The 27,685-nt window shown below is 36.8% G+C and overlaps 1 protein-coding gene across 1 annotated transcript in view; it reads left to right on the top strand.

Annotated features, from left to right (window-relative positions):
- The window catches only part of LOC115209442 (transient receptor potential cation channel subfamily A member 1-like), a 77,252-nt gene extending 55,814 nt beyond the window's left edge, over positions 1-21,438 (top strand). The window contains exons 18-27 of the mRNA XM_036500951.1: positions 495-614; positions 2,225-2,330; positions 3,621-3,710; positions 4,443-4,612; positions 6,166-6,295; positions 10,152-10,346; positions 12,904-12,972; positions 16,143-16,235; positions 18,867-18,982; positions 20,428-21,438. Coding sequence (XP_036356844.1) covers positions 495-614; positions 2,225-2,330; positions 3,621-3,710; positions 4,443-4,612; positions 6,166-6,295; positions 10,152-10,346; positions 12,904-12,972; positions 16,143-16,235; positions 18,867-18,982; positions 20,428-20,683 — 1,345 coding nt within the window. The 3' untranslated portion in view covers positions 20,684-21,438. The remainder of the gene's footprint in view (positions 1-494; positions 615-2,224; positions 2,331-3,620; positions 3,711-4,442; positions 4,613-6,165; positions 6,296-10,151; positions 10,347-12,903; positions 12,973-16,142; positions 16,236-18,866; positions 18,983-20,427) is intronic.
- Positions 21,439-27,685: the final 6,247 nt, after the last annotated feature.

Below are 27,685 nucleotides of genomic sequence, written 5' to 3'. Positions count from 1 at the left end.
TGTAGAGGTTCTCTCAGTGGCTTGTAAAAATACAATGTAAGGTTGACAGCAAGATCTGAACTTGAAATTTGAGGAACATTAATTAATCTACCATCTGACCCACACTTAACTGCCCTTAATTCACTGACTAGTCCACACGTAATCCTCCATATAATTCACACTTAATCCACCATCTGACCCACAAATAATGTACCATCTACCCCACACACAATCCACCATCTAATCCATATATAATCCATGGTTTAATCCACACACAACCCATCATTTAACCCATACTTAATCCACCATCTAACCCATACGTAATCCACCATGTAACCCACACTTAATCCACTATCTAACCCATACTTAATCCACCATCTAATCCACCAACTAAGCCATCATCTAGCCCACACACAATCCACAACCTAATTCATATTTATTCTACCATCTAACCCACACTTAATCTATCATCTAATTCACATTGTATTTTTCATTTTCTTTAATCAATTTGATAGGAATGCATATGGCCGTTGGATCTATATCTTCAATCTTCTCCTGTACATAATCTTTCTTGGACTTCTAACCAATTTTGTAACCACTCATGATTCAATGATGCATTACGATCCAGACTGCAGGTACCAGACAGTGATTTCTTTTGATTTTAATTGGTATCTATAGCATATTATTTCAATAGACTTTGATTTCTTCTTTAAAATCCTCTTAACATCTGTATTTCTTAGTTTTAATGAACTGAATTTCTGTTATTAAATTCCATAAAGCAAGAATGAACAAGACTAGTGAGTTAATAGGATAGGGGGTTGAAAACATTTGAGTATTGTTCTCTCTTGATTTTATATTCCACTGAGATAGTTTTTATCTTTCATCTCAGTGGCTCATATGAAAAATAACAGTACCAGTTATATATTAGGGATCACTCCAAAGTACATCGTCATCATCACCACCATCATCAGTTAGTGGTTGATTTTCCATATTTGCATGGGTCAGATGGAATTTGTTGAGGCAGATTTTTTATGGCTGAATGTCCTTCTTGTTGTTATACAACCTTGCCTGCATGACTCTTTTACTCATTTGCAACCAACAAATAATGTCAAGTGGTACGTAAAAAGCACCAACCAATCGTGGCCGTTGCCAGCCTCCTCTGGCCCCTGTGCCAGTGGCACATAAAAAGCAGCCACTACACTCATGGAGTGGTTGGCGCTAGGATAGGGCATCCAGCTGTAGAAACACTGCCAGATCAGACTGGAGCCTGGTGCAGCCTCCTGGCTTCCCAGACCCCAGTCAAACCGTCCAACCCATGCTAGCATGGAAAACGGACGTTAAACGATGATGATGATGATGATTATAATGATGATTGATGACAAGGGTGAACACAAACAATGCACATACAGACACATGCACACCCTCACAAACACACACACACACACATTTACATCATTTTATGTCCACTTTTCCTTGCTTGTATGGGTCTGACGGAATTTATTGAGGCAGATTTTCTATGCATAGATGCTTCTCCTGTCACCAACCCGCATCTGCTTCCAAGCAAGGTAATATCTTCCATGGCCAGGCATGCTTTACCACGTAAAACTGGGAACTAACTAATTGCTTGTGTGACAATGATGCTTATTTACAACCATTGTTTGATGTCAGGACAAGTGTACACACACAATGATATGTGTGTATGTATGTATGTATGAGAAATCTCGAGTTGTGCATGAGAAAGTAAGGAGGGATGTCAGGAAGGGCATCGCTGTTACACTTCCAGATGGGAAGGGTCTTCCTATGATGCTGACATGCAGTGTCTGTGCAAGACCCTGCCTCAGTAAAGCTGGACTCAAGAGTCATCTTCATAATCATAAAGCGAGACTGATGAGTGACAACCTGGCCACTGGTGGTGGTGTAACACACCATACTAATCATATCTGTCAGGCATGTGGAAGAGAGTGTAATTCAGCAAGAGGACTTAAACGACATGCAAAGGTACATGAAGCTGGTAAAGGTTTTAGCTGCCAATTCTGTACAAGACTGTAGATCTTTAGCTGGGCTAAAAAGTCACATTCGATCACAGCATCAATAACAGTTAAGCTTTGTGCAATGGCCATACTCGATAACGAGGGGGTAGCCATCATATGTATGTATGTATTAGTTTAAGGATTTATTTTCAAAAATATTCATACTATATAATATTTCTAATTGCTCTCTTACCTCACAACTCCTCCCTATATAGTTATGCTCTAAATCATACTGTAAAAGTATCAACAGTTTCTGCTGATGATGAAAAGACCAAAGAAGAAATTGATGCTTGTAGTTTCAAAGTAATGCAGACATTTGAGGTAAATTTCTTATGTATTTTTTCTTTTTTTAATTATTTTAACTCATTAAATTATGCATTTATTCTCATTTAAATTGATTGAATGAAATACCTATGATTGTTTTCAAGTGAAATAGTAAATAAAGAATTCAAGAAATACTAGGTTTAGCATTGGTGAAGATTCTTGTTTTTATTTTTTATCTTTATTTGTTTCAGTCATTAGGCTATAGTCATGCTGGAGCACCACCTAGAAGGGTCTTTTTGTTGAACAAATCAACCCCAATACTCATTTATTTATGCCTGATATTTATTGTATTAGCTATTTTGATGAACCACTAAGTTATACAATGTAAACGAACTAAGATGGGTTTTCATGGAATAGTTTGGGGCAGTGAACAGACACAATGACACAGAGACACACATGCATATATATGATGATATATATATATATATATATATATATATATATATAACAGTCTTGCATACACTTTCTGTCAACCAAATTCACTCACAAGGCATTGGTCAACTTAGAGCTATAGTAGAAGGCACCCAATGTTCCATGCAGATGGACTGAACCCCAAAAAGTATAAAACTCTACTAGTTTTTATATGAGGTATTCTACATAGAATGTATATATACATACATGTGTGTGTGTGTGTGTGTGTGTGTGTGTGTGTGCGTGTGTTTGGGGCATAATTCCAAGAGTTTGAAAGGAAATTCAAAACCAATCCACACTGCAGCTTTAAAGAAATTGTTTTTGAGCCTAAACTATCTGGGTTTTGCCTATCATTATTCGGAGGAAGGATTAATTAGGGGAGATTAAATTACAAAAAAAAAGTAGTTTACCTTTCAACTTAGTAATTATAGAACTAAAAACATTTTTTTTTTTATATAAGTTACACTTAACAAAAGAAGCTAGAACTATTTATGTTCAGTTCTACTGATTAGGAAATTAAAATAAAATTGAAACTAGTTTGCTTGCTGTAACCATTTCATTGCCATATTTATTGTGAAATATATTACCTTTGTTTCAATTTTTAAAGTAATGAAGAATTTTTTAAAATAACTTTGTTGTTATTAAGCTGGTATTTGGAACATAAACTTACAAGAAATTGTGATGGCAAATTTTAATTTAGATCGCTATAAAACAAGGGATTTGTATAATAGAACTTAGGGTGGTCTCAGGCAAATTAGAACCAAAAGGGGTGTAATAATAACTGACAACAACAATAATGATAATGATAATAATAATAATAATAATTTATTTTAACTACTTCTTGTTTGTAATTCTTTTTCTGTATATCCTTTACAGCTGTCCATTTTTCACAGTATCACAATATGGTTGATAACAATTTTCTGTATCATAAATTTACTGAAAGAAATTGTACAAATTATACAGCAGGTAAGTAATATATCACATTGTCACATGCTTGTAACAAAATATTTGGTTGGTTGAAAAGAGAACAAAAATCAGTGTGAAGTCCTAATACATAAATATTTATTTAATTGTTAACAAAAAAATGTCATCGTGAAACAACTTAAAAAAAAATGTTCAGTTGTGTGGGATATGTATCAGTAATAATAGCAGATTGTAGTAGGCATCAAATTCCATAGTCAAGTAAGTGGTGTTAGTTCCTGCATCAAGTTGATTTTTAGCTGTGTCACAACCACTAGTCTGTTACCAGACAAACTATCTTTATATACCCAATAGACTGTCAAAGAAAATGCACCAAAGACAAAATTGTTAATGACATTCTAATAATGTTGTTTATCCCCAAAATGATTAGGTCCTTCACAACTTCAACAGTTATCACAGCCACTGACAAAAACAGTTTCTCAATGTTTTTTGCAAGTTTAGTTTCTTAATGTTTTTAGCAATGGTTAGCTGCTTGTCAGTCCTTGACAAAGTCCCAGTGGGTGTTTATAGTTATTTTCACATCTAAAGACAGTAATTTGGAGTTTAATTCCTTGATAGTGAGTTGGTGTTTGGGATTCTTCCAGTATCCTCACTACATGTTTTTATATCTACTTTACAGATAAATTCTACAAGGAAAATAAGTAAATAAGACTGATTTTCCTAGTCTGAGTTTAGTTGATGATGATGATGATGCTGTTCTTATTGTTGTTTTTATAGGGAAAGAGATATTTCCGTGAACCTATAAACATTTTGGAATGGATACTCTACACTTCCACATGTGTGTTCATTCTACCATTTCTATTTCGGTTGTCACTTCATTTCCAGTGGGAAGCAGGTGCTTTGGCCATTTTCTTTGCTTGGTTCAACCTTCTGGTATTCTTACAAAGGTAAAGTTCTTTTATCTCTTTATCTTTTCATTTGTCTTATATCTTTTATTTGTTTCAGTCACTGGACTGTGGCCATGCTGGGGCACTCTGCATTGAAGGGTTTTAGTTGGTCAGAATGACCTTAGCATTTATCTGTTTCTTAAGTCTGGTACTTATTCCAACCACTAAGTTATGGGGATGTAAACAAACCAACACTGTCTGTCAAGTAGTCAGTGGGAGACAAACATAGACATGAAGGCAGGCACACATACACACACACACATATATGATGGGCTTCCACACAGTTTCTTATTTCTTTACTGCCCACAAGGAGCTACACACAGAGGGGACAAACAAGGACAGACAAAGGGATTAAGTTGATTACATCGACCCCAGTGTGTAATTGGTACTTAATTTATCGACCCCGAAAGGATGAAAAACAAAGTCGACCTTGGTGGAATTTGAACTCAGAACATAACGGTAGACTAAATACCACTAAGCATTTTGCCCGGTATGCTAACGTTTCTGCCAGCTCACCGCCTTTTCTGGTACAGTTTCTGGTAAACAAATTCACTCATAAGACATTGGTCACCCTGGGGCAATAAAAGAAGACACTTGTCCAAGGTGCCACTCAATGGGATTGAACCTGAAGCCACATGACTGCAAAGTAAGCTTCATAACCACATAGCCATACCTGTGCTTTATATAATTTTTCTGAGATATTTTTTCATAGTTATATATGCTTTGGGGGATTATTTCTTTCATCATTGTATGTCATAGTGAGGTAACATTTCCAATTGGTGTCCTCTTCAACCATTTTCAGGTAATATTCCAGAGCTGTGCCACAGATTGAACCTAAAAACCTTTATTTTAACAAACAGGGTCTGATGTGCTAACCAACAGTCTGAATTCTAAGACAATTGTATTATCATATTAAGCTGTCATTATAATTAAATAAATATATATATACTAGCTGGCCCCATGCCATCAAAAACGATGGCTAATTGTTGTATTTTATATATAAATAAGGGCAAAAATAGAATATGTCACTGTAGAATTTCCATCATCCCTCTACCAACTTTGACATCACCCTTTCCTTCCTTATTCATCTATCACCCCTTCCTTTCTCATTCATATGTTGTGACGGAGAAAAACACACGAGTATTATTATAGTAGATATCTTTGTTTCACTTTTTACCTCAAATTTTTTTCCTTTGCATGAGATGGCAAAGGAGGAGGAAAATGATGATGGAGAAGAGGATGTTAATGATGACTATGAGGATGATCCCAACGAGAATGACAAGGACAATGATGGTGATGATCTGATGGCAAGGATAATGATAATGATGAAAATGATGGTGGTGGTGATAATGATGAAAAGGAGGAGGAGTGGGACAACAATTTCTATGAGGGTGATGATGATAATGACAATGACAATATTAACGAAGACAATGATGGTGGGGGGAGAGGGGGGGAGGAGGTGGTGGTGGAGGAGGAGGACGACGAAGACAATGTTGACAATGATGATTGTGATGGTGGTGATGATGATGACATTCTAACTTCATTTGTTTCAGGATTGAGATCTTTGGTCTACATGTGGTCATGTGTCTTGAAGTGCTGAGAACTTTAATCCAGGCACTATGTATCTACAGCATTCTTTTCATTGCCTTTGGTATGGGTTTCTACGTTGTCATGGCAAAAGAGGTAAATCAGTGAATCCTTAGCAATTTGTTGTATTTCTTTCTTTTCTTTTTCTTTTGTTTGTTTCAGTCATTTGACTGTGGCCATGCTGGAGCACCGCCTTTAGTCGAGCAAAATCGACCCCAGGACTTATTCTTTGTAAGCCTAGTACTTATTCTATCAATGTCGCTTGCTGAACCGCTAAGTGACGGGGATATAAACACACCAGCATCGGTTGTCAAGCAATGTTGGGGGCACAAACACAGACACACAAACATATACACACACATATACATATATATATACGACGGGCTTCTTTATTTTACCCCAGTGTCACTTTGATGGCATGTACTTCTCTCTCTCTGAATAATAATAATAATTATCGACTTGCAGGCATACAGTATTTTGTTATGCAACCATAATATGCTACAAAGACAAAGTATATCAAACAGTTTTATAAATCAATATCATGTACTACTGTGTTAGCAGTGCACTTAAATCACATGTTAAGATCATCTCCACAGATTTTCAATACAAAATGATAGCCACCACTGATTTTGTTACATTTCATATCCGAGATGTCACATGTAAACAAACAATGAAATCAAAGATGGAAAAATGAGTAATGGGAATATATGCCATATTTCAGGAGTTTTTGCTCCTTCCTCAGCACCCATCTAACCCATTGATCATCGACAAACTCATTGCTTAAATAGCCACTAATTACAGTGGTGTAATGTTATTGGATATACCAATTTACATATTAAACATATTCCTGGAAGCTGGCATGCTCTTTTACTCTTTTACTTGTTTCAGTCATTTGACTGTGGCCATGCTGGAGCATCGCCTTTAGTCAAGCAAATCAACCCCACAGCTTATTCTTTGTAAGCCTAGTATTTATTCTATCAGTCTCTTTTGCTGAACTGCTAAGTTACAGGGACATAAACACACCAGCATCGGTTGTCAAGCGATGTTGGGGGGACAAACACAGACACACAAACATACACACACACACATATATATATATATATACATATATATACGACGGGCTTCTTTCAGTTTCCGTCTACCAAATCCACTCACAAGGCTTTGGTCGGCCCGAGGCAATAGTAGACGACACTTGCCCGAGGTGCCACACAGTGTGACTGTACCCGGAACCATGTGGTTGGTAAGCAAGCTACTTACCACATAGTCACTCCTATGCCTGGTATGTAAATATTAAAAACTTTTAGCACACAGTATTGCATTATGCAACCATAATATGCTACAAAGTATATTAAACATTTTTATATGTCAATACTGTGTACCACTGTCTTAGCACTTAAATTATGTGTTAAGGTTATCTCTACAGATTTTGTATAGAAATTACATTCAGCATTGTTATATTTCATATTTGAAACATCAGATGCAAACAATGAGATCGAAGATGACAAAATGGGTAATGGGCGTATATGCCAATAATAATAATAATAATAACAATAACAATAATAATAGTGAAGGCGCATGGCTCAGTGGTTAGAGCATAGAGCTTACGATCGTGAGGTTATGAGTTCGATTCCTGGACCAGACTGTGTGTTGTGTTCTTGAGCAAGACACTTTATTTCACGTTGCTCCAGTTCACTCAGCTGTAGAAATGAGTTGCGACATCACTGGTGCCAAGCTGTATCAGCCTTTGCCTTTCCCTTGGATAACATTGGTGGCGTGGAGAGGGGAGGCTGGTATGCATGGGTGACTGCTAGCCTTCCACAAACCATCTTGCCTTGACTTGTGCCTCGGAGGGTAACTTTCTTGGTGCAATCCCATGGTCATTCATGACCGAAGGGGGTCTCCTCCTCCTCAATAATAATGATGATGATGATGGTTTCAATTTTGGCACAAGGCCAGCAATTTTGGGGTGGGAGTAAGTCAGTTACATTGACCCATGTCTAACTGGTATCTATTTTATTGATTTTGAAAGGATGAAAGGCAAAGTCAACCTGAGCAGGATTTAAATTCAGAACATAAATACAGAGGAAATACCACTAAGAATTTTGCCCAGTGTGCTAATGATTCTGCCAGCTTGCTGCCTTGAATACTAATAATAGTAATCATTTCAATTTTTGGCACAAGGCCATCATGTTCAAAGATGGGGGCAAGTCAATTACATCACCTCCAGTTTTCAGCTGGTACTCTTTTTATTGACACCGAAAGGATGAAAGACAAAGTTGAACTTGGTGGAATTTGAACTCAGAACATGAGAACAGATGAAATACTGCAAAGCATTTTGCCCAGTGTGCTAACAATGCTGCCAGCTTGCCGCCTTGAATAGTAATGATAATAATCCTTTCTACTAAAGGTAAAAGGCCTGAAATTTTGGTAGGAGGAGACTAGTCAGTTATGTCAACCCAAGAGTTTCACTAGTACTTAATTTATTGACCCTGAAAGGGTGACAGGCAAAGTCAACCTCGGCGGAATTTGAACCCAGAACGTGAAGACAGAAGAAATACCACTAAGCCCAGCACACTAATGATTCTGCCAGCTCACCACCTTAATAATAATAATAATAATAATAATAATAAATGCCCTGATGCAGTACCAGGCAATGACTCCCATGGCTTCTGATCTTAACTGACTGGAAATATTAACATGTACATGTTTTATCTAGGTGTAAAAGATGGGCTACTGCAAACATTCTGCTCAATACTGCAGATTTGTTTGTCAGTTGCTTGACCTTAATCAGTTGAGCATGTCCCTTAGTGGTTGACAATATGTGCATCTCTGATCACAAGCAGGAGTATTGGGGGAGCATCATAGCCATGTGTTGAGAGGAATTGGGGGGGGGGTGAATAATTCACCTCTGGAAAACATGGGTATTTCATTTATCATCCTTAAACAAACCTTATTCAGGGACCATTTGAGTGGGATGGGCTACTCAATCTGAAGAAAATTCTAATGGGGACCCACCTGCAAGGTCATCCACTGTTTATCTTGATATGAGATGACAATGTTGCACACATATGGTTATGATCACGTGCCTAGTGTACCTTTGTCAAATGAGTAGTCATGATGGATATATTGGGCTTCAAATATTTGTACCCCAGTGTCACTTTGATGACATGGGCTGCTCTCTCACTCAGTAATAAAATTAATAATAGTAATAATTTTTTACTCTAGGCACAAGGCCTGAAATTTTGTCAGGAGGGGTTTAGTTGATTACAGCAACCCTAGTGCTCAACAGGTACTTATTGTATTGACCCCAAAAAGATGAAAGGCAAAGTCAACCTTGGTAGCATTTAAACTCAGGATATAAAGCATTGGATGAAATACTGTCAGGTATGATAAAAATTCTGCCAGTTAGTAGTAGTAGTAGTGGTAGTAGTTTCAAATTTTGGCACAAGGCCAGCAATTTTTCTTAGGAGGTTAGCTAGCCCAATTACTTTGACTCAATTGGTACTTGATTTATTAACCCTGAAAGGATGAAAGGCAAAGTCGACTTCGGTAGAAATTGAACACACAAGGTAAAGCTGGAAGAAATGCCACTAAGCATTTTCTCCTGCATGCTTACGACTCTGCCAGATCACCACGTTAATGATAATAATAATAATCCCTTCTACTAAAGGCACAAGACCTGAAATTTTAGGGGAGGGGGTTAGTCAATTATATCGACCCCAGTGTTTCACTAGTACTTAATGTATTGACCTTGAAAGGATGAAATGCAAAGTTGACCTTGACAGAATTTGAACTCAGAACATAAAGACAGATGAAATACTGCTAAGCATTTGTCCAGCGTGCTAACAATTCTGCCAGCTCACCACATTAATGAAAATAATAATAATAATGATGATGCTGATACATTAAGGGGTTTGATTTATATAAGTAAAAAAAATTATTTCTTTTATAGGAATCCCATGCTCATCGTAGTCCAGCCTTGTCTATCTTAAGAGTTGGAATGATGATTCTGGAACCAGAGTTTATGGATAATTTCAATGAGCCATTTACAGACGACGATCCATACACATTACATTTCGGCAATGTCAGTATTCTAATGTTGGCCATGTTCATGTTATTCACACCCATCATGCTTATGAATTTGCTGGTAAATACAACATTTCTTCTTCTTAACTAACTATATATTTATTTTAAAAATATCTTCATCCCCGTTATAAATTCAACGCATATTTTGTTGAAACGTTGATCTTTTTAACAATATTTGTTAAATGGCTCCTACAGTATTTATCATTAAATAGATAAGCATTTCTCTCACTTCTGTTTTTCTGTATGACTTCAAAAATAAAACAAGCTGCTTTTAAAGTTTTCTTTCTATATTCTACTTGTTTTATGTTGAAACCAGCCAGATTTGGCCTCTCACATCTACCCAATTATGACATTGTAAAAATAAACACTCTCATCATTGAAATCTTGAAGCTATAAGATAATGCATGCTTAATCCAAAACTATGTGAATAATATGTATTACATTTGAGAGAATGATCTGAATGCTAAAGGGTTAAAGTTTGTTTTCAGCACTTTGTCATGTTCCAGTACTGGTCAGGTGCCAAGGTTGATAGATTTAAGTGGCCTAACCAATACCTTGCTGGCAAAAAGTAAGAGAGCAATGAAAGTAATATTGGTTTCAAATTTTGGCTCAAGGATAGAAAAAGCAGTAATATTAAACCATAAACCATGATATATATATTGTGACCCCCTTCGGTCATGAATGACCATGGGATTGCACCTAGAAAATTACCCTCCGAGGCACAAGTCTGGGCATGGTTGTTTATGGAAGACCAGCAGTTGCCTACGCATACCAGCCTCCCCTCTTCACGCCACCAATATTATCCAAGGGAAAGGCAAAGGCCGATACAGCTTGGCACCAGTGACGTCACAGCTCATTTATTAGCATGCAAGTGGCTGAGCACTCCACAAACATGTGTACCCTTAACGTAGTTCTCGGGGAGATTCAACGTGACACAGAGTGTGACAAGGCTGGCCCTTTGAAACACAGGTACAACAGAAACAGGAAGAAGGAGTGAGAGAAAGTTGTGGTGAAAGAGTACAGCAGGGTTCACTGGCCCCTGCTGGAGCCTCGTAGAGCTTTAGGTGTTTTCGCTCAATAAACACTCACAATGCCCTGTCTGGGAATCGAAACTACGATCCTTCGACCGCGAGTCTGCTACCCTAACCACTAGGCCATTGCGCCTCCACTATGATATATATATATACTCTTTTACTTATTTCAGTCATTTGACTGCGGCCATGCTGGAGCACCGCCTTTAGTCGAGCAAATCGACCCCGGGACTTATTCTTTGTAAGCCCAGTACTTATTCTATCAGTCTCTTATGCCAAACCGCTGACAGGGACGTAAACACACCAGCATCGGTTGTCAAGCAATGCTAGGGGGACAAACACATACACACATATATATATATATACGACAGGCTTCTTTCAGTTTCCGTCTACCAAATCCACTCACAAGGCATTGGTCGGCCCGGGGCTATAGCAGAAGACACTTGCCCAAGATGCCACGCAGTGGGACTGAACCTGGAACCATGTGGCTGGTTAGCAAGCTACTTACCACACAACCACTCCTGCTCCTATATATAAATTTTTTTTCCAGAATGAGATTTAAAAAAAACCAAGGCTGTAAAGATTCTAGAACATTTATAAATAGGTCTTACAGCTGTTTCCAGGATATTTTATATATCCCTTCATCAGAGACAGTGTGAGAAAATGGTTAAGCAATTTAGATAAGATATGAAATAGAGAGTGAAGTTGAGGAATGAAAAAAGATGTGAGATATGCAGGGATATTGCATTTGTAGATCCATTATTTAGGCAGAATGGTATACATATAAGATTCCAATACCTTGTGAGTAAATTCCAACAGTATTTACACTCGGTCATTCCAAGTACAGAGTTTGTACACAGTGCTATTGAATCGAGGGTTTTATTTAGTGTGTGTATGTATATATATATATATCTTCAGTTTAAATATCAACCCTTTTTGATACCAACCTACTCAAGACTTAGTTTTATGATACAAATTGGCTTTTCTAAAGTGATCAAAATGAAAACCTTCTATCCAAATTTCATGTTAGTTTTCGTTGAAACTTCAACTTAATAATGACTGAGTTATTTTACCAAATTCTTCATTATAGGCACTGGAGTGGTCATATAGGTGCGTGAGTGGCTGTGTGGTAAGTTTGTTTCCAAACCACATGGTTTCTGGAACCGACCAAAGCCTTGTAAATGGATTTGGTAGATGGAAACTGAAACAAGGTCATCAGATGTGTGTGTGTGTGAGAGAGTCTTTCTGCCTGTGTCTATCCCCCACCACCACCACTTGACAACTGGTGTTGGTATGTTTACATCCCCATAACTTAGCAGTTTGGCAAAGGAAACTGACAGAATGAGTAGTAAGCTTTAAAAAAATAAGCACTAGAGTCAATCCATTCAACTAAAAAATTCTTCTAGGCAGTGCCCCAGTATAGCTGCAGATTAATGATTGAAACAAGTAAAAGATTATTTTCAAAATTAATTATAACAAAAGCAGTATATTTCATCACAAATATGGTAATAAAAGGGGTACAAGAACATGGAAAGCAAATAAGGGACCCCTTTCTTTTTAATATCATTTTTTCCTTTTTTTTTCCAGATCGGCCTGGCTGTTGGCAATATTGATGCTGTCATCAGAGATGCACGATTAAAAAGATTGACAATGCAGGTAAATATTGTTTTTCTGACATTGGCACGAAGCTTCAGTTTGGTAATGGAGGAATGGAGTATGATTGATTACAAAGTGGCACTTTATAGATATTGCTATTGGTACACAACAAGAAGTCAACATGAGTGGAGAGACAAGTCATTAGATGACCAGATGATCAAGTTGTTAGAAGTTAATATTCTTTTGCTATTGAACAAACAAGCAAGTCTAGCAACCCAATTTCCTTCATGTCACATCCTACCATCTTAAAAAAAAGGATGATCACATTGCATAATATAGACCTAAGTATATGCATTCGAGCTTTGGTGTTGGAGAAGATTTTTACGGATTCCATGGACAGCGAGGCTCACCAAGCATAGATTGGCATATTTTGGTTATATTATGCGGAGAAAATCCCTGGAGAAGGACATCATGCTCGGAATGGCCAGTGGCAAGAGAGGAAGAGGCCGACCAAGAACCCACTGGTTTGACATCATCAAGAGTGACACAGGAATGGCCATAGCCAATCTGAAAGAAGCGACCCAGGATAGAACTGGCTGAAGAACACTGATCCATCGAGTAACTGAGTGGATAGATAGATATATGAATAGTGAAGGCACATGGCTTAGTGGTCAGGGTATTTAGCTTATGATTGTAAGGACATGAGATCGATTCCCAGAGACACATCCTTGAACAAAATATTTTGACATTGCTTCAATCAGTACAGCTGACAAAAGTTAGTACCTGTATTCCAAATGGCCAGCCATCTCTTGTCACATTCTGTGTCATGCTGAATCTCCCTAAGAACTACATTAAGGGTACATTTGTCTGTGGAGTGCTCAGCCACTTGAATGTTAATTTCAAGAGCAGGCTGTTCTGTTGATCAGACCGGCTGGAACCTTCATCACTATAACCAACAGGGTACCTGTTAGTTAGTAAATATACAAGTTTTGGGTAGAAGTGAGTATATAACAATTGCAATGATTTTCATTATAGGTATACCCAATTAAGGCTGGCCTGGAGCTTAAACAACAGCCATGATTTGTACATAACCAAAACTCTTAACTAACCCGGTGCACAAGGTTGTAAATATATTCTGCTGTATGGGAGCAACTTACCCCTTTAAGGTCTATAAAATTGATAAGAATTTCAGTAACTCTCAGCACTGAGCCTAACTTCTCTTGTGAGTACAGTTTGTAGAAGGATGATCCCTCTGCCATGCTGACTTACCCTGCATAAAGATGACAATGAAGTCTTCAGTGATATCTTTATAATAATAATATAATAATGAAATTATTGTATACAGTGCTCAGGTGCACCAGTTATGACTGAATGGATTATAACCCATAGCCCATGGGCATAGAATTTGAAGAAAACATCAAACAATGTGTTTAAGTGAGTTGGTTACATGATCTTAAGGTGTAGGTTCAACTAGCCAACAAATTATGTTCTTGAGAACAAATGCACTTCATTTCATGCTGTTCCAGTCTACTCAACTGAAAATGAGCCCTAGCTAGTGCTAGTACAGCCCTATTTCCTTTCAACTGTTACATCCTCAATGTTCTGCTAAATCAAGGATGGGTAGTGCCAGGAGGCAAACTAATGTTTACTCATGGCTACAGAGGCACTGAAAACAGTCCGTGAAAGCAGCCCATACTTACATGTGAGTGACAGCCATGGCTTTTGGCTACCGTTTATTTCAATTACATAGTAAATGCTCTAAGGAGAAGCAAGTATGTTATAATTACCTTTTTCTTCCTGAAAACACATAAGTACAAAGTAAGAAGTAAACACTGCTGTAAACTGTGATCTAGTCTAAGTCCCAGTTGATGTTATTTCACTTCACTGACACACTAAATGCTTCTGGGAGAGGTATGTATGTCATAAACACAACTGAGCCTTCTAACACAATAAATATTCTTAACCAATTAAGAAGAATGATAAAATCCTTGCAGTAATTTAGCTAGGTGGTACAAGAAAGGTCTGTCTACCCCCAGTTGATGCTTTTTTGAGGGCAGCACTTTTGGGTCAGTTGTATAAGCCAGTACAGACTTTAGGACCCAGAAGTGGGGAAAAGCTCAAGGACTGCACTGGGCAATACATGCTATAGTGATGCCTCTGAATCATAAAATAAGCACGAAAGCTGTAGCATACATTTGTTCTCTCAGAACCAAATGATGTATCACTGGATACAACAGAGTACAAAATGAATCAATGAGAGAGTCTCCATATAGTCGTTGAATTGCTTTGAAATAACAACCAAATGTACCTTAAATCTTACAACCATCTTGAGAGAGAGAGGATGATCACAGGTGTGGGGGTTATAAATATAGGTCTGTTCAGTCAAATATAAACAAATTGATGTTTGACTCTTTCTCTTCTTTATGTTTATGTGTGAGTTTGTGTATATGTCTACTAAACATCAGGTGTTTTATCTAATCAAAATATTTTGAGATAAATTTTTGTTTTCACCAAAAACCAGGTTAAGTGAATTTATTGATATTATATTACCTAAGGCTCTCTCTCTCCCCAAATATACCTTTTTCTCTTATATGCTTTTTCACTAGTAATAATATTTTTTTATTTTTACAACTCCCTTCTTTATTCCAGAATATACACTTGCACTAACTGATCTATTTTTCTATCTTTCAACTGTACATTTTTACGCCTCATTAATTCTCTTAATGTAATCTACCTTCCCACTCTCTTCTCTCATATACATTACACATAAACATACACAGAGTACTATAGAAAGACTGGAACTATGCACACACACACACACATACAATTATATAAATAGAATTACAATGTACAAGTTATTTCTAGCTTTGCTCTAAGATAATTTAGTGAGTTATAACTCCAACTTCTGCCACACATCCCCACTACAAAATGTATTTTAGAGTGAAGCTAGAATACTTTGTATTCTTATAATGGAATTATATTATAATAAAATAATAATGAAATTATTGTATATAGTGGTCAGGTGCACCAAAACGTGCATTAATTATACTTTAATTAGTTATGTAAACAGAGTTAAATCTCGTTTGGTTTAAGCATTCATTTATTCACTCATACCTACACAACAATTATTATTTAAAACCTTTTAAGTCTTAATTATTGTTAAAGTCTTTTGTCATGTTCCATACGGTTAATCCTTTATTTGCTTGAATATTTTAAAATCCATTTTACAGGTAGAATTACATGCCGATTTGGAAAGCAAACTACCTCGCAGATTTATCCAGAAAGTCAATAAAATGATTTATCGCATCTATCCCAACAGACTGGTTAGTTTCCTTTCACATTTATAGTATTCTCAGACACATATGACCATGCGGTTAACAAGCTCATGCTGCAGTCATACGATTGTGTGTTCAAATCCACAGCATATAATTTTGAGCAAAGGCTTCTATCAAAGACTTGTGACTGAAATTAGATTAACAGTAACAGGCACATAAAAAGCACCATTTGAGCATGATCGTTACCAGCGTTGCCTTACATCAGCCACCCTCTTGACCCAAGGCAATACTACCTCCTTCAGGCACTACATGTAGGTTTCCGTGTTGAGACTGAGGTCATGTGGGAAGATGGAGGCATAACGTCACCATCACTAGTGATCACTCCAAACACCATGATGTTGACTGGATGTTTATCACTCTTAGTACATGTCCTCAGACTGACACCCAAACACTCTGAAATGTTAGTATTGGAGCTTCCACTGTGAATACCAAGCAGTACAGCATGTTGTTTCCAAATTTCTATCAGAGTGAATTGCATCATGGTGCTGTTTTTCTCACAGATGGTGCCCAACTGACCCTACAATACTGTGCAATCAACAAAATCAAAAACAATGCATGAAATTAAATATATAAAATGGTGAAAATTTACGCATCGCACCATGTGTGTGTGGTGTGTGTGTATATATATATATATATATATATATATGTTGGCATGAGTGTATATGTATGCATGTTTATGTGTGTGGGAGGGGGGATTTTGTATGTATGATGTAAGACAGCCAATTGGCAGAGTTGTTAGAGCATTGGAGGAATTTTTGTTCAAACCCTGCCCAGGTCAATTTACTTTTCATCCTTTTAGCAACAATAAAGTACCAATCCTGTACTGGGGGTAGATTCTTCTCTTTCTCTCACTCATTTTTCTTTTCCACTGCCTGTTTTCGTCTTTCTCAATTTCTGAAAGAATTTAACTATGATCAGACCAGGAGAGGCATGAACTCTGTTAGGTCTGGAAAAATAAATGCCCAACACAGTGGTGTCCCTCCAATTTCATCAGCAGTTGAGCATCAAAGAAAGGCATACACATATTTGTGAGTTAACAATGCTATCAATGGTTTCATGTAGAAAGAAAACTCTCAACAATTATCAAGCCTGCCACCTGGGAACATTAGTACAAATATATATCATCATCATTTAACGTCCATTTTCCATGCTACTATGGCTTAGATGGTTTGACTGGAGATAAGCCAGAGACCTGCACCAGGTCCCAGTCTGTAGTGGCTTGGTTTCTATGGCTGGATACCCTTCCTAATGCCAACCAGTCCACAGTGTGCCTTTCACCAGCATGGGTGCCATTCACATTATCACCAGCACTAGGCCATGTCCACAATTTCACTTAGCTTGACATGTCATCTCAAGCACACAAATTTGCCATATATATATATATATATATATATATATATATATACATATATTGTTGTTTTTATGCAAATGTGTTGTAAATCCAAAACATTGCTTTTTCAGAAAACAAAAAAAATAGTTTCACTATTCCATACCAAAACTGTTGAAGCAGCTGGAGATATGATAGTTTGACCAAATGAACTGGCTATTGCAAGCAAAAATACTGAAAAAAACACAACTGGCCAAATTTGGACATACAAGAGTTTATCATAATAAATATATATAAATAATGTATGTATGCATGTATATGTGGAGGAGTATATGTATATGTTCGTCTTTACAGGGTTTTTTTTTTTTATGCTGGCATGACTTAAATGAATATATTATTAAGGAATTGTTTTACAGCCAGATGCCCTCCTTGCTACTATCTCTTGTTTTTCAACTAAGGGATATCTTATACCACATGTCTTAAAACATGTAAAGACAACAGATGATTCATTCACAGAGGAAATGGCAACAATGACACAACTCAAACTGAGAAATTTTTGGAGGACCACGAACAAACTCACACACATACACTAGGTTTAAGGTTCTGTCTTCCATTTACATGGCTTTGGGTGACCTGGTGCCATAATTATTTAAGGATAATTCCTAATGCTCTACTTGGGGCATAGGTTTCAATTATGATTCTCAACACCAACTTTTTCTATTACAGTTACAGTACTAATACAAGAAAGCAGCAATAGCTTCCTTAATCCTGTAGTATTCAGAATTATTGTCAAATGTAATACTTATTCATACACGTTGTTTTGAATTAGTCATGCGTTGTCTCATAGCTTTGAGATCTTGACGGTGTGATTGTTTATTTTTAGAATGTCATTGTATGGTAGGTGTGAGAGATCAGATCTGTCCAATTTGAACATAAAACAGGTAGAACATTTGAACCAGGTATGGCCAGTTTAAATGCTAGAGGATTAACCCTTTAATGTTTAAACTGGCGATATCTAGCCTCTCACACCTAACCTACATTGACATTCTAAAAATAAACAATCATATCATTGAAACCTCAAAGCTATAAGTTAATGCATGATTAATTCAAAACAATTTGAGTGAAAAAGTATTTCATTTAACAGAGTAATCTGAACATTAAAGGGTTAAACAACACAAAACTTGGGAAGAGGAAAAGGTGCTTTTTTTTTTTCTTTTTGAAGATTTCAGTAATAATATTTTGAATAGCTGAACTGGTAAGAAAACATTAATAATTTTCTTTATTTCTTGTAGAAAATTGTAAATGAAGATGCAGATGCAGGGCAATTGGATGCTAAATTAGCTAGTTTGGGCCGTTCAATTGCACAGAATGCTTACCTTTATGATGAAATGCACCAACAAAAGAAAAGGTAATGTAATAGTAAAATTGGTTTCAAATTTTGGCACAAGGTTAGCAATTTTGAAGGGAGTGGATAAATTGATTACATTGACCCCCAGTGCTCAACTGGTACTTATTTTCTCAAACTCAAAAGGGGTAAAAGGCAAAGTCAAACTCAGCAGAGTTTGAACTCAGAACATAAAGACAGACAAAATGCTGCTAAGCATTTTACCTGGTGGGGTAATAATTCTGCCAGCTCACTGCTTTGTAATATAACTGTAGTATTATTAAGATTATAGAAGACAGGGTGCTTGTCTGGTAAAATCACTGGAACAATTGATAAAAAGATTTGGTATGTTTCTTTCAGCTCTCTACACTCTGAATTCAAATTCTATCAAAGTCACTGTTTTGAGGTCAATATTATACAGTAGCAATCAAGTAATGGAGTTGATGATACCAACAAACTTCCTCTCTTCAAAATTGCTGCCCTTGTGCCTTAAACTAGAAACTATTTTAAGGCAGTGAATAGGCAGAATCATTAGAATATTGCAAAAAATGCTTTGCAATATTCCTTGTGGCTCTTTAGGTTTTGAGTTCAAATCTTGCCATGCCAATTTTTTTTTTTTTTATCATTAATGTGAAAAGGGACTTTTATATCATATATATATATATATATATATATATAGGTGCAGGAGTGGCTGTGTGGTAAGTAGCTTGCTTACCAACCACATGGTTCCGGGTTCAGTCCCATTGTGTGGCACTTTGGGCCAACCAAAGCCTTGTGAATGGATTTGGTAGACGGAAACTGAAAGAAGCTCGTCGTATATATGTATATATACATGTATGTGTGTGTATATGTTTGTGTGTCTATGTTTGTCCCCCCAACATCGCTTGACAACTGATGCTGGTGTGTTTACGTCCCCGTAACCTAGTGGTTTGGCAAAAGAGACTGATAGAATAAGTACTAGGTTTACAAAGAATAAGTCCTGAGGTCGATTTACTCGACTAAAGGTGGTGCTCCAGCATGGCCGCAGTCAAATGACTGAAACAAGTAAAAGAGTAAAAAGTATATATATAAATTTATTTATGCACATAAATGCTGAAGGGAGGTAACTACCTCATAGCAACATGAAATGGAATTAGAAATTTAGGATCACGAAGATGCAGAGTTTATTTAATTTTTAAAATTTTATTTATCTATGAAGTTCTTAGGGTTTCTGGTTGGTGGTAGTCATGTATAGCATTATTTTATTCCTTTTAGAAATTTTCATCATGATTTAACCTGTAACTTGTTAATTAGATATACCATGAAGAGAAACATTTCATTAAAATTAAAAATGAAGTTGGTCTATAAGAATGTTTTTTTTCTTCATAGTGTGGTATATATGTGTGTGTATATATAATATACACATTGTGATTGTCGAATATCTAATAATTTTCCCCTTCTTTTATCACTGTTTTGTACTTTCTTTCCAGATTGCGAGATATCACAAACAGCATAAACAAACACTATGAACTTCTTCGACTCATTGTTCGCAAGATGGACATTAGCACAGAGGATGACCACAAAGATGAAGGTGTAGATACAAGTGTGGAGAGTGACAGTGAATCAGGGGTTGATAACTCTCATGTAGTCAATGGATGGTCATCTGATTTAGTTCGAAATAATTTGTTAAAACGAACGGCTGCTTTGTCTTACAAGCAGAACAAAAACATGAAGAAACAAAACTGATTTGTGATTGGTGTTCATTTGAAAATTTCAAGGGTTAGCATTGGAAAATATCTACCCTAAGACATCTTGCAAACGAAAATCAGGGAATATAGAGAATTGAGCAGTCAATTCTCTTAAAGATGATACTGAGAAAGAAAATATGAATAAATAAAAATTATTCATTTATTAATTGTGCTACTTTAACAAAGAAGAGGGAATATATAAATTATATAGGAGATATAATTAGAAATAGATGTTAGAGGTTGCTATTTTGGGAGGGCTCACTACAAAGAGCTGAGTTAAAATTTCATGTTGATCAGGTCTTTAAGTTTTGCCTGACCGTTTACTCAACAAAACAAAAGTTAAAGTACCAGTCAATATAAACTTTACAATAATTTGGAATAGAAACATGCTAAGACTAATCATGAATAAATCTAACTGATCATCATTTTCATCTATTATTTCATTCACACAAAAAGAAGCATCCTAAGGATATAAATCAAATCCAGTACCAGACAGGGGCTTTATTTTATTTACCTCAGAATGAAAGGCGAAGTAAACCTCAGTAGTATTAGAACACGGGAAACAAAGGAATATAATTACTGTAGTGTTGCTATTAGTATTTAGACACTAAAACATAATCCGTAATTATTTGAAGAGGGATTGTGCTAATGTCACTTTCATAGAAGGCCTGGGATGGCTATGGACAGAACTCATTTATCAAACTAGACCTTTAAAATTACTTTAATGACTGGAATAAAATTTTAAGGAAACCAGTAAATTTAATTATTAATTTGCTCAATTTATCTATAAATTATAGTAATGTTTGTATGAAATATTTTTTCAATATTTGATTTTTTTAACTGCTTTTTAAAATATAAAAATCTTCAACCACTCCTACATGCATTTTATGAAATGTAGGGTGTCTGAAAAGTAACCATTTTTAAAATTAAGAGAAATTTAGAAAACTAAGAAATTTATGCAATAAAATCTTTAGACATCAGGTGTGGCTGTGTGGTAAGAAGCTTGCTTCCCAACCATATGGTTCTGGGTTCAGCTCCACTGCAAGGCACATTGGGCAAGTGTCCTTTACTATAATTTTGAGTCAACCAAAGCCTTGTGAGTGGATTTGGTAGATGGAAACTGAAAGAAGCCTGTTGTGTATAAATGTGTATGTGTCTGTTCCCCCCCATTGCCACTTGACAACTAGTGTTGGTATGTTTTCATCCCTGTAACTTAGCAGTTCAGCAGAAGAGACCAATAGAATAAGTCCTGGGGTCGATTTCAACTAAGTGTTTAAGGTGGTGCTCCAGAATGGCAGCAATTAAATGACTGGAACAAGTAAAAGAACAAAAGAATATATATATATTTGGTGTTTAGAATGGCATCCAGCCATAGAAACCATGCCAAAACAGACAATTGGAGCCTGTCAAACTGTCCAACCCATGCCAGTATGGAAGACGTTAAATGATGACACAGATACACACAGATGCACAGACATGGCTGTGTCGTCACACCATTCATTTTGCAATATTTCCAGTTTCAGTCCCAATGTGTGGTACCATGGGAAAATGTCTACTATAGCCATTGGTTGACCAGTGCCTTGCGTGTGGATCTAGTCAATAGAAACTCTGGAGAATCCAGTCGTAATATATGAATGTTGTTTCATGTGTCCTCATTAACATTGCACGAGCAATAATCAGTGGCTTTTACATTCTCCAGTAAGTAAAGAATCGTTTTTGACACATGAGGACAAGTGGAATGAAAATACCTTACTTGAAAACAAGGGCTGGTAGACAGGAAGAGCACCTGGCTGTAGTAATTCTGCCAGCATAGAAAAACATACTAACATGAATGAATACATATACATATGTATATATAGAGAGATATAAAATAAATGTAGGAGAGTATAGAAGCTGAAGTTTTAATTGGAAAAACTTTTTATTTCATACAAAATGTACATTTTCCTGCCTTGATTCCTATTATTTTTCTCACCTTGTAAACATATGGAAATGTTTAGCTAAACACACTCAATTATATATCATAATCACCACAGCAAAAGGGTAAACCTAATTGATAAGCCAATTTCAGTTTTTGCTTGGAGATCTTTGAAAAAGCATGAAAGGTAAAAAAAACCTATTTCACTGCTCACCAAAACATATTGCATGTATATTAGGAGAAGGAATCATTAAAGCAATTGTTTACCTTTCCAGAGAAACTACAATCTGGAAACATCATTTTCAACACTGATATACAAATTTAGTGTGAATTGGTTAGGTGATTAAATCAGCCTCAGTAATTGATTTGTGCTTTAATTAATCAACTGCACAAAGCTGACAGGTAAAACTGTCCTTTGAAGGATTTGAATTTGGAACAAATACTGTGGTACATTCTATCTGATGCTCTAATGTTTCTGCCAATCAACTACCTTCATTCACATTGTTAAATATAATACTAGAAGACCGATACACCATGTGCTATGAATGAATGAATGAATAAATATGCACAAGTCGTATTCATATGCATTTAGTCTCTTAAGCCTATGAAGTCATTTTCAACAGCTTCAGATGAACATTGGACCTCTTGGTTTTACTGTCTTTATAGGTTATTAAGGATCACTTATCTCCCCTCTGCAAGATATAGTAAAAAAAAACCTTATAAAAAAGTAAACTAAATTACAGCAGACACAAGTCATTTGCATAATGATACAAAGTTGACATCTTGAAAATAAATACTTGAGTACCAGACAGAGAGGCAACGTGTAAAGACAGTAAAACTAGTTGATTCAATCCTCATCTGAAACTGATGGAAAGGCCTTCATGGTCTAATTTCACAGTCCAAATGCTTACAAGAAAGTGGACTTTGCAAAAGACACTGAAAAAGCAGATGATATTAAAATAAGTGCTGGACAATTAATTAACTCGACCACCCATGTAGGGCCCTAATCGGATTTGAAACCAGGACACAAAAAGCAAGAACAAATACAGCAAGGCATCCTGTCCAGTTCTCTAACAATTCCATCAGGCCACCAATCCACACTAGCATTTTATTTACTGATCCTGAAAAGATGAAAAAGTAAATCAGTCTCAGTATAATTTGAACTTAGAATGCAAGAAACTGAAATAAATTCCACATGGTATTTGATTCAATGCTCTCACTGCCAATTTGAAAACTACAACATACTTGATCTTTGGACAATCCTAGAATATTGCATTGATTATAATTAAAAGATTTGTAATGAAGAGTAGCTCTAATAGCAATGTACAGACTACATAAGAGCTATAGTAGCCATGTATTATTGTAAAACTTGAATATAATTGGTATTGTTACAAATATTTGAATTCGTGACAATAAGAAAATGTATAATTAATATGATGGTTGAAAATTATAAAAAGCTGATATCTATACCATCACCACCACAATTATCATCGTCCAGTGTTTTAGCTAACATCGGTTAGATGGGTCTGGTGTATAGTATATTGACATTCATCTTATATTGATCATTTGTCACATTTTTTAGCATTTCATCCAGCTTCCAGAGATCTAACCTCACAGTATTTTCTACAATCTTTAGAAGTAACACATACATAATCTCACATTTGCATCTTCCAATTTTATTCAACACCAAGTTTAAGTCCAGGAACAGAAAAAAAAATTATTTTAACCCTTTAGTGTTCAGATTATTCCATCAAACATAATGTCTATTGATTCCCATTGATTTGAATTAATCATGCATTATTTCATATCTTCAAGATCCTGATGGTGTAATTACCAATGTAGAATAACATTGTAGGGTAGGTATGAGGGCCTGGATCTGGTCAGTTTGAACATAAAACAGGTTAAATATTTTGGCCGGATATGGCCGGTTTAAATTAATTTTTGTAGGTTGCATCTTCTGACACACACGAGAGAAAACTGGCCAACTTTGTTGCCATGTCTTACAGTGTGTACTGGGTGCATTTTATCACGTTGCCAGCAATAGAGTTGTTGCTGTTCATCTAAAACAGGTAGCCTGTGAGACAAGTTGCAGAGTCCAAGTCTCATTTATATGGTTATATGACTTTGAAGATTCCTTCTTCAGCATGTCCAATGGGATACACAGAATACAGAAAACTAGCCAAGAAACATAACTATTTATATTTGAAGGAGAACAAAGTTGAAGCTAGACCACAACCCGAGAAAACTACAAAAATCTTTTGGTTTAATATGGACTGTAACTTGTACATGAAGCAGTGGGGCTCCAAAGATACAAAAAATTTCAAAGCAACCAAAGAATGTAGCTAGAGGGTAAAGTCATATATACAAGCCTTTGTAAAGTTAATAAAGGCCACAAACAGCAGCTCATGCTTGTCTCTCATAATTCATGTAAAGATCATGTTTACTTCTAGACTGTGGTTGAATCTACACAAACTCTCAGACATGTTCTGTGAGCCCTAAACATGTCTCTCATCATATCTTACCTGTACTTTTATATAGATACTGAGAACTCTAAAATCTTCTGGAATCAAGAAAATAAATATTTTCCAGTAAGAAACACACTGCTGTGCACCCTCATCATTACTGCAGTGCTGAAAAGCTACTTGGGGTTGTCTCATTTGAGTCGGCAAAAGGTGTAATAAGCCTGCTCCAAAACTTGTCCTTCATACTGCTACCAATCTAACAAAACAAAAACACTTGTGCTTGGTTGTAAACGGAACAGTAATTATCTCTACAGCCACTCAGGATAGTTTGCACGACACCAATGCATTCCTAAATTTTTCATGCATAAGTTCAGTATTAGCCTGAACTATAATACAAATATGACCTGATCCCACTCAGGTAGGTGGCCCCGTTTGATTTGTAGGAGAGATGTAGGCAGGAACTCCATACAGTGCAGGCTATGGACACATGAGACATGCAGTGGATTAATAGAAAGGTTATCAGAAAAGATAGTTTTCATACGTGGAAGATGCAGAGGATCGATAAAAACTTTAAGAGACTCAGAAAATTGATTCTTTCAAATGCCCTGGTGGCTCATTAGACGCAGGAGATAATTTCTGCTACCTAGGGACCAAATGAGTAGCGGAGGAGGATGCATGGAGAGTGATAGCTAGAATAGGATGCAGTTAATTCAGAGAGCTGTTACCTCTGCTGGCCATGAAAGATTTTATGATGCATGTATATGGACAGTAAATATACGTGATAGTGAGATATGGGCCATGAATGCAGAAGACATGTAAAGTTTAGAAAGGAAGGAGGCAAGTATGCTCCACTGGATGTGTAATGTAAGCGTATATGTTTGACAGAGTGCTAGTGTTCTGAGAGAGAAGTTAGGAATAAGAGGAATTAGTTGCTGTGTGCAAGAGGGAAGACTGCACTGGTTTGGTCATGTGATGTGTGGATGGATGCCAACAGCTCCATAAAGAAGTGCCGAATTCTCAAAGTGGATAAGTGGATGAAACATATGGAAGTGGGAGATCCAGGAAGACATGGGATGAAGTACCGAAGAATGACCTCAGGAAGCTGAACCTTTCAGGCGAGATGACAAGGGACTCAGATGTCTGGCGCCCTGCCATACTCAAGAAGACCTGTACTCCACAACAAAAGTATTAAGACTGATCCTTCTGGTAGTGTCTTACACTTGTGACGGTGCCACATAAAAGCACCCAGCACACTCTGTAAAGTGGTTGACATTAGGAAGGGCATCAAGCTGTAGAAACCATGCCAAATCAGACTGGAGTCTAGTGCAGCTCCCCAGCTTACCAGTTCAGGTCAAACTGTCCAACCCATATCAGCATGGATGAATGTTAAATGACGACGATGAAGTAATATGATGTATATTACTTTTAGCCTACCAGTATGCTGATTGCTTTGTTTTTATTGCACAACGGCAATTCAGTGTTTTCACATAACCAGCCAGGTTGAACTTTAAATTTCTTTCCAAAGTTGGTTACTCTTTTACTCGTTTCAGTCATTTGACTGCGGTCATGCTGGAGCACCGCCTTTTTACCACACAGCCACTCCTACTGAATCTTTGATCACTGTTCTCAGCTACATCCAAGAATCAAATAAATTTCAGAGAAAATATTGCCAAATAGCTTCTAGAAATGATTTGCACATACCAGATCCTTGAATTTTGCTGTATCTTGATGTCAATTTAGGTAATACAGTGCTGGAGAGCATGGGCAGTAACCCACAGCAAAAGCTTAACTCTGTTATTGTACAAAGATAACTCTCATGCTGTTCAAAAAGTGCTAGAAACAAAACAAGGATATTATTACCAGATAATTTTGCAACGTTTTGTACCACATCATCATCATCATCGTTTAACATCTGCTTTCCATGCTAGCATGGGTTGGATGGTTCAACTGGGGTCTGGGAAGCCAGGAGGCTGCACCAGGCCCAGTCTGATCTGGCAGAGTTTCAACAGCTGGATGCCCTTCCTAACGCCAACCACTCCGTGAGTGTAGTGGGTGCTCTTTACGTGCCAGGCGAGGCTGGCAACGGCCATGATCGGTTGGTGCTTTTTACATGCCACCGGCACGGAGGCCAGTCGGGGCGGCACTGGCAACGGCCACATTTGGATGGTTCTTTTACGTGCCACCGGCACTGGTATCACAACTACAATTTCCATTGATTTTTGAGCGATTTCAATTTCGAATCCGATTTCACTTGCCTCAACAGGTCTTCGCAAGTAGGGTTTTGTGTCCCAAGAAGGAAAGGTATGCATAGAGGCCACGGGTTATGGCCTCACTTGTCCTGCTGAGTCAAAGGTCTCGGTCACTAGTCATTGCCTCGGTGAGACCTAACGTTTGAAGGTCGTGGTTCACCACCTCGTCCCAGGTTTTCCTGAGTCTACCTCTTCCACAGGTTCCCTCAACCGTTAGGGTGTGACACTTTTTCACACAACTATCTTCATCCATTCTTGCCACATGATCATACCCGCACACTACAACTGATGCTTCACAAATAAATAAATAAATCGTAATAATTAAAGATAGAGGAATCAATATTATAATTAACAGAAAATACTGGTAATTCTTT

Source organism: Octopus sinensis, linkage group LG3 (genome assembly GCF_006345805.1).
Source record: "Octopus sinensis linkage group LG3, ASM634580v1, whole genome shotgun sequence".
NCBI classification, from domain to species: Eukaryota; Metazoa; Mollusca; class Cephalopoda; order Octopoda; family Octopodidae; genus Octopus; species Octopus sinensis.
This window is presented reverse-complemented; position numbering and strand designations above follow the sequence as displayed.